Below are 8,735 nucleotides of genomic sequence, written 5' to 3'. Positions count from 1 at the left end.
CAGCCCCTTTCCCTTCTCTGTCTCATGCTCCCAGTCCCTGCTAGTGCTTTCTGGGATGCTTCCAGTCTGAAAATAACCGTCTCTCTCTCCATTTTCCTCTACAATCCAGGTAGCTTTTCATTGTTTCTGTCTCTGGACTTGGTCCCTTATTATTCACTGGCTTCCCATCAATTGTGGGAAACCATCTGAGGCCAAGGCCCTGAGACTCCTGAGTGTAGAATACCCAGGACTCCTTCTGCCCCATTTCTTCTCCTATACTTCCTTCTTTTTCAGTATTGGCATGTTCATATTTTCTTCTCTGTTCTTATAAATTCATTAAAAATGATATGGAAAACAATGAATTCATGAATTTTAAGGAAAACATCTTTCCCAAACAGACCTTCCGTAAGAAGTTTGAAACTTCTGGGATCCTTCTTCAGTCCTGATGTCTCCCTGACTTTTCTTGACTTGCAAGAGCTCAACTCTCAGAATCCCCGAGGCCACAAAAGGAATAAGAATGATTCAAATGCCATCTCAGGAGAGGGAGGGGTAAGGAAATGACTCCTTCAATGACCTATCAATTACCTGAAAGCCATTGGCTCCACTGTGCCCAGCGTTTGGAAGCACTATTTCAGTGTCGTGTAGATCTCACTTTCTTTTCTTGGGGGGGAAGGGAGCTGGTGGCAACTGAAGTTTACTTGTTAAAAGTAACAGCCAAGCAGGTGGCATCCAGGATTCAGTTTTATAGGACAAGAGCCGGGGCAAGCTTGCTAGATGGACAGCTTGCCATAAAGGAGATGGAAGTTTATAAGCCAAATTAGAAGTTTGATTTGATTTATTTCATGTACAGTGCATGTTCAAATCAGGGAAAGCAGATACTTCAGACTTCAGATTTATTGACTGGAATACAATGTAAATGTATATATCACACAAAGAATTGAGAAAATATGACTCACAATCAAAAGATTAAATGACTCATTCATTGGAATGATCAATAAGGACTTTAAAAATAGCTATTATAAATGTGTTAAAGAATGCATAGAAAAATAAATGGGTTAAAAGTTGAAGAATTTCAGGAGAGAAATATAAACTCCAGAAAGCACTGATGCTTGGACAGGAAAATAAAATGTCTAAAAATTTAAAAGGAACTTAATTGGATAGATTTAACAGCATATTGGAATTGGAGAAAAGATCTATGACTTGAAGATAGTTCATAGATCTATGAACTATGAATAAAAGAACAGGACACTAGTGATCAGTGGAATAGTATCAAGCAATCTAATGCAATTTGAATCCAAGAAGGAGAAAAGACTGAATTGGGTAGAAAAAACATTTGAGGATATAATGACCAAAAATTGAAAAAGTTGATGAAAAACTTCAACTCATAAGTCCAAAGATTTTAATCAGTCTTGAGTAGGAAATACAGAAAAAAACAAACCCAGGCACTTTGTAGTCAAATTACTGAAAACCAAAAAAAAAAGAAAAATTTTAAATCAACCAGAGGAGGGAAAAAGACCCATTACACATAGGAGAACCCCGTAGAATGACAGCTGATTTCTTAGTGTGAGCCAGAAAACACTGGAATATGTTTAAAGTGCTGAAGAAAAATAAAGTCAGCCTAGGTTTCTTTTTTCAGCAAACCTCCCCTTCAAAAATCAAGATTAAAAAAAAATACATTTGACGATGATAAAAACCAGAGAAAAATTGTCCCACTAGAATTGCATGACAAGAAATGTTAAAGAAATTCTTCAGGCTGAAAGAGAAGGATACCAGACAGAAAAGTGGATCACCAGGAAAGAAAAAGTTTTCTGGAAATTGTAAATACGTGGAAAATAAGAAAACTACTATTTTGATCATTGCTTAGTTTCTCAAAAATGAAACTGAGGTAAAATAATAACATGAATTTTTAATATGAAGAATTAAGAAGGTGATAGTATCATAAAGGAAGGGTATGGGTTAAATGGATATACACTTTTGTAAGGTTCTTATATTTTATTTGAAGGGATATGCTATTAATTCAAAGTAGAGAAAAATTAATTAAGGATAAGTATTTTAATCCCTAGAACAACCACTAAAAAAGTAAAAGCCAAAAGAGGATATAAAGTGGAATAACTTTTTAAAAATTTAGTGTAAAAGAGCCTAGCCAGGCTGATCAAATAAAAGAGGAACAAAGAAAAGGTGGAGCAAATAGAAAACAGGGGCACGATGGGAGGCTTAAACCAAACACAACTAGAGTTACATTACAAGCAGTTGATCTTTGACAAATAAACAAAGATAATACAATGGAGAAAGGACAGTCTTTTCAACAAATGATGCTGGCATGTGTTGCTGGACATCCTCCTGCAGAAAAATGAATCTGGACACAGACCTTATACCTTTCACAAAAAATTAAGTCAAAATGGATTACATACTTAAAACCCCAAGAAGGTAACATTGGTGAAAATCTAGGTGACCGTGGGTTTGGTGATGACTTTTTAGATACAGCACTTAAAGCATGATCTATGAAAGAAAAAATTGGTAATTTGCATTTCATTATAATTAACTGCTCTGCAAAAGACACTGTCAAGGACACCCAATAAAATAGAAAACAGGAAATATAACAGAAAATCAAAGTTAGGTTTTAGTAAAGTTTAATAATATTGATAAATCTCTATCTGGGCTGATCAAATAAAATAAAGTAATCATGAATTATCAATATCAGAATTCAAAGAGGGAAGATTACTATAGTTCCTGTACTGACTAAAGGCATAATAAAAAGACTTTATGAGTTTGTGTAAACAAATTCAACAACTTTAATAAAAAAATTCATTGGAAAGCTAACTTAGCAAAATGAGCATAAGAAGAAATAAAATGTCAGAACAGCCTTATATGTTTGGTTAAAAAATGACTTTGTAGTAGTTCCCTGGGGAGGTGCTAATGTGACATAGAAGCCTCATTATCAGCTCTTCAACTTTACTAACAACTCAAGGTTGAATTTCTTGATCCCAGGGTGTGTATCTGCATTTGTCTACTGGTCAATCCTGCCTTCCATGTTTGCATCCTCAGGACTCTCACCTCCAGGTTTAGCTCCACTTTCTTTTTATGTGTATTGTTTGCTTCACCCTTGGAGTTTTCCTCACTTTCTAGTGAGGTCATCAGTCGTAAAGATTCCGTTTAAGAGCCTCAGCTTCTATATGCATTTAACAGAATGATGCTTCCGAATATCCAGTCCACCGTCTTGCCTGAAGAGTAAGCCTCTATGTGTGCTTCTGCTATAGTCACAATACATGTAATTGATCTTTGACAAAAACACAAAGATAATACAATGGAGAACAGGTAGAAGGTCTGTGTCTAGATTCATTTTTCTTCATGAGGATGTCCAACACCACATTCCAGCAACATTTGTTGAAAAGACGATCCTTTCTCCGTTGTATTATCTTTGTTTTTTGTCAATAAATGTGACTGGGGCCAGAGGTAAAATCTGGCTGGGCCCCTTTCGGTGTTAAGCAGATTTGAGACACATAAAACTATGGATGTGTGTGTCTGTGGGTGGTTGTTGGGCATGAGTTGCTTCCATTAATAGAGTAAATGAGCCATGTGTCCACTTACCATCTTCTGAGGATAAAACTGTAGGACAGAATTAAGACATGATCTCAGGGACTTTATGGTTTACTTACTATTATTTTATTAGGCTGAGTAGAAACTTCATTGTTATTTTTATTATATTTAGTAGAAATTATATCATAAAGAAGAAAAGGAATTTCCAGAAACATAAAACTGGCTTTAGAGATTTGCAAATGAGAGGAATTTTATGTTAACAGCTTTCAGAAGGTTTTGGTATTATATCTCAAAACAGTAACTTAAAAAAATTTTTGGTTCATTAATAAATTGAGTGAGGTCAACATTTCACAGAATCTCAAACATTTACTGAGGTCAGGCACTGCATTTTATAGGAGAGGCACTGTGATTCACCCCCTACATGACAGTGAGTAAATAATTACCAGTCTATAACCTAGGAGTCTTGCGTTCCTGTCCAATGGTCTTTTTCAGAATTATCTTTAATTTTGGGGGTATACTGTACACACTACAGAGAAAGAAGCAAAACCAGCTGCACACTCTGTACAATATACAAAATAACAGAATTAGCAATTGAATGCACAGCCGAACACAAAATAAAATGCAGACCAGTGCTTTGAATAGGGCTCCTTTCAGGCAATGCGCTTTGGCTGTGGTTGTGTGACTTCTCTGAATGTCCATGTACTTTATAAGACTCTTTTTGAAATCCTTTAACCTTTCCTCTGACCGCACAGGTCCACATTCTAACCCTGTTACTAGGCCATAGAGCACGTTGGTATAATGGTCACCCCGTGTGTCTGTCACCAGGCCCTCAATCAACTCCATGAGCTCTTTCACTTGGTCATCTCGCTCACGCCCTTTAGCACAGTTATTAAAGGCACACACTCGGCCCCCACATGCTGCCACCAGCTCGTGTAGGGCTCTGTTATCGGAGTCATGGATGTACTCTGCCAAGGAGCCTCCCTCGAGGTCCTCCTTGTGGGTGAAGAGGACAATTGTGTGTCTCATGGCATCCTCTCCAAACACCTCCCTCAGCCTCTGGGTGGCCTGCTGATCCTGGGCCGTGAAGCGGCCCAGCCGAGCCACCAGGAGCAGCACGTGGGGCCCTGGGGCCGAGAGTAAGTAGCATCGCTGGGCCTCTCTGTACAAGGACTCAGAGCGGTCCTCCCCAGAAAACAAATCTGGCGTGTCAATAATGAGCATCTCTCTCTCTCTGCAGCTTCCTTGACATCCACTGCAGGTCTTCGTGATGGTCTGGGTGCTCAGCTGCGACTTAAAGGCTTGCTTGCCGAGGATGCTGTTCCCTGTGGCACTTTTGCCAGTTCCCGTTTTGCCCACGAGAAGGATCCTCAGCTCTGACCCTCCGGCACGTTGCTTCTCCATATACAGTCCTATGAAGAGCATGTTTACTGTGTTGCTATTATGCTGGCCATACCAACCGGGTATTTTTAGTGATAATTATCAAAGAGCTATTCCCACATTATGGGAAAAGATACTCGCGTAATGTATCACACTTATAAAATAAAAGCTGACTCCATTATCAAATAAATAAAATTATTTTAAAAATGTCTTGATTTCTCTAGGACTGCAGGGTATTGCCATGTTGGATCCTAGAAAACGTACTTGGGGGGTGAGATGGACTTAGAAACATATCTGGTCATGAGAGGCTTGCCTGAATCACCTGGTTCTGAACCTCAAAAAGGTAAATTTTCTGAAGATCAGAGAAGTGTAACCAAGACTGTGAATTCCATCTCAGGTGGGTTAAGTAACCTGACTGTCCCAAGACCAGAGATGCCCGTCTGACCTCGGCTGGGCAGCCCTGCGGCCATGACCCCCCATGAAGTGGCTGGGCCAGGCAAGTAATGGAATGAGCATCAGATTATTCTCCCTAATGAAGAAACAGGGGATAGCTTATGCTCTTCTTAGGACAGTGTAATTTTTATATAAAACAGGCAGAGAATATAGTCAAATAGGCACGTATGGGAAGTTTCGCTCTTACCAGAGTGACTGCATTCATTTTGGTCCATTGCTGTTCCTGAGGGACAAGAGAGACCAGGAACCAGTTAAAAAATGATCATGTTTTAGTTCTGAACCAGGGAAGACTCTTTCACAACCATGCCTGCCTTGTTTATACGTGGTTGACCAGGTGGGTGAAAAGAGAACCACTATCTCTACTTATAAAGAAATTTAGTGAAAAGGGGGTTTCCTTTGTAAGCCCCGCCTGCTTGTCTCCATGCCCCCCTCATTTCCTTCTTCCCTTCCTCCCTGGACCACCGCCCTCTTCACGCGCTTTCCTTGGCCCCACTCCCTCTCCTCCCACATTCCTCCCTTTGAGGTCTGCCTTCCCCACCTGGGAGGCTCCTCTCCCTGCTCCGCACAGCCCCTCCTGTCCCCTCCTCTCCACTCTCCCCAATCCCTCTCCTTGGTTTGGAGCCCCTGCTGAGACGGTCAATGACTTAGGAGCATGACTCTGGGAAAGGACACCATCCTGGAAGCCAGAAATACATCCACCAGTTCCTTGAATTTCCTCTTCCCTCAACACCCACCGTGAAGCAGCTCTGAGATCTATTCGCCTTTTCTGTACCGGTGAGAAGCACCGGTTCATTTTCATCAGAGAGCTTTTCTCTTAAATCTGGCAACATATACCAAAGCGACAAGGCACAGAACACTCACAACCACACGTTCATGGGCAAATTCTTCCCAGTTAGCACTTTTTATTGGCTTTATGCTGAGGAAACTCTCTTTGCCAGTAATGTATAAACTAGATTATGTGAAACTGACAGTCCTCTAAACTGGCTGTGCTTAAGCCAAAGGCTGTCACTCAAAATTGTTTCTTTCAAAATAGGGCAAACTTGTTACTCAAAAATAAAAACCTATTTTTCAATTGGGAAACCCACTAGCAATCTGCACTGCAGAGCTTTCCATGAATGTGGGCTTACCTACTTACTGTAAAAGAAACGGATGGCTCCCCGTCCGATCCTGTGGCTTGCAGCTCAGCTCGAAGAGAAAAAGAAACTACAACTCCCAGTCGGCCTCCTCTGTAGCTCCGCGGAGCTCCCCACTGCAAAGGAGCCTCCCAACGTGCCTGTGTCTGAAATTCTCATTTTCACCACATATACAAAACAAACAGTTAAAATGGAAAAATTTTAACCAGTATATACTTGCTGTTGTGTGGACTGTCTTTTCTTGTCAATAGTGAAAAACCAGTGTTTGAATGATCTCAACTGGACAGGAAAGAAAGGCAGGGACACTGGTGATGCTGGTAGATTGATGCCTGCCGCCTGGGCTGTGTCCTGACACTTCAGGTGTGCCTGAATGCAAAGGCCCCCGGGAAAGAGCTGAAGTTCATTCACTCTGGAGGCTTGCTCTACTGTCAAGTGCTATGGGGGAAGAGAAAGGGCACAGGTCTGGGGGCGCCTCTGGGAGGACACTGCCCAGGCAGAAGCCTGGGGTGCCCGAGTTGGACCATCAGTAACAGTCATAAACCATCAGAGCACTTTTAAATAAGCTGCTCACAGTGTCCTGGGCACAGACAGTGCAGTTCTGGGACACAAAACAATTGTGTTTGTTTTAGGAAAGGGGTGCACAAGTAAAAATATGATGCAAAAACGCAAAGTAAAAGGAACAAATGGGTTGAACACACAAAATACTAAAACCTGGGTGGGGAGGTCTTTACCAATGAGTTAAACATCGCAGTGTTCTGGTTTAAGCCTGTGTAGACCTCTGTCATGTGAAGTGATTTTCTTTTGGACTCGCTAAAGACTCAGAGGATGTTTAACCCCTATACATCCCTCACCATTCAAGCTTCCACAGGCTGATTATTTGCTGTGAACCACTTTACCCAAAATTCTTTATCTGAATTGAAAATCCACTCTAGCAAACCTGGCTGCATGACCAGTGAAAACATTCACATTGCAGGTGCCTCTGAGCGAAGGGTGGTGCCAGCTCTTTGGGTCCTCGGCAGGACTGCGCCTCATGCCCACGTTGTTCGGATGTGATTTTCACTGTTGGCACCATCTTCTCCACACTGCTAAGTGAAAATTTCTTCTACCAAAGGTTAAATGAACACAATGAATTCAAATTACACTCACAAATTAAAAGAAAACAAGTAACAGAGCTTAAAACCTGTTTGTGACTGACTAGAGTTGCCTAAAAGAGGTTTGGTGGAGAGAAGAGGGGGGTCAAAGAGCAGACACGAGGGCCACCCCGCTGGCACAGGTGTGGGCGACCTGGCACGGGACAGGGCACAGCGATCCACACCCGAGGTGTGCTGCTGACTTCCAAGGCGGCATGGAAGCCAAACAAAGCAAAAACACAGCACAACAAACTAACCCTAACAAACAAACAAACAAACAGAAAACCCAACCTGAATCCTTTGAAAGAGGCTGGATTTAGTAACTTGTCCATTGAAAAGTGTGAAGAACTGTTAGCTTTACATAGCCAAGAACTTGCTGCTAAAGAACTGGCTCAACTCGTAGTTTTAAGAAGGGTCCATTTCATGGAATAATAGTAAAGACTAATAGCTAAAATTTCAAATGAAAAGAGTTATAAAGAAGTTTTAAATCATACGAAAGACATCAATGGAAACACCCCACACCTTCACCGTGACTGCTTTACACCCTCTCCTCTCTCAGTGAGGAAAGCTGACCAGTAGCCCCTTCAAGTTCCTGACTTGAACCTGCTATGTGAACCAGGGAATCAAAGCCACCAGGACAAGGGCTCTGTCACCCTGGTGAAGGAGCGGGGTCACCGACTTAGACACCCAGCCCCATCAGAGGCAACATGAAGAACCTGGAGGTGCGCAGGCCTGCAGCCCTAGTCCAGCCCGTCCTACTGTCCACAGCCAGTCGAGCCTCTGCAGTGAGGCGCCAGCCTGCGTGGGGCACAGGCCAGTCTTACCCTCGGCGCTCTGCCTGAATTTGTGACTCATGAAAGTATGAGTGTAATAAAATTGTTTTGATGCCACTGAGTTTTCAAGTGATTTGTTATATAGTAATAGATCACCAGATCACCTGAATCGATTCCCAGAAGTAGAATTGCTAGACAATTGGTACATGTATTTGTCACTTTGATAGAGATTACTGAGTTGCCCACAATAAAAATTTTAACCAAATCAGATACAGCAGTATTTTATTAGCTTCCCCATATCCTTGCTCATGATTTTATTAGCCAATCTGGTGAAAAAAGTGTGATTTTCATGT

The 8,735-nt window shown here is 41.6% G+C and overlaps 1 protein-coding gene across 2 annotated transcripts; it reads right to left on the bottom strand.

Moving 5' to 3' along the window:
• Positions 1–3,626: 3,626 nt before the first annotated feature.
• GIMAP2 (GTPase, IMAP family member 2) lies at positions 3,627–6,882 on the bottom strand. Of its 2 annotated transcripts, none has more exons than XM_036899659.2 (3): positions 6,474–6,882; positions 5,534–5,569; positions 3,627–4,925 (listed from the first exon to the last, which is right to left on the bottom strand). In XM_036899659.2, exons 2-3 carry the CDS (start codon positions 5,559–5,561, stop codon positions 3,964–3,966), a joined length of 990 nt encoding a protein of 329 aa, XP_036755554.2. In that variant the 5' UTR covers positions 5,562–5,569; positions 6,474–6,882; the 3' UTR covers positions 3,627–3,963. The 2 variants fall into 2 exon arrangements, with proteins under 2 accessions (XP_036755554.2, XP_036755553.2); XM_036899658.2 differs by having other exon boundaries at positions 6,482–6,881.
• Positions 6,883–8,735: the final 1,853 nt, after the last annotated feature.

Source organism: Manis pentadactyla, chromosome 7 (assembly GCF_030020395.1).
Source record: "Manis pentadactyla isolate mManPen7 chromosome 7, mManPen7.hap1, whole genome shotgun sequence".
In the NCBI taxonomy this organism is placed as follows: domain Eukaryota; kingdom Metazoa; phylum Chordata; class Mammalia; order Pholidota; family Manidae; genus Manis; species Manis pentadactyla.
This window is presented reverse-complemented; position numbering and strand designations above follow the sequence as displayed.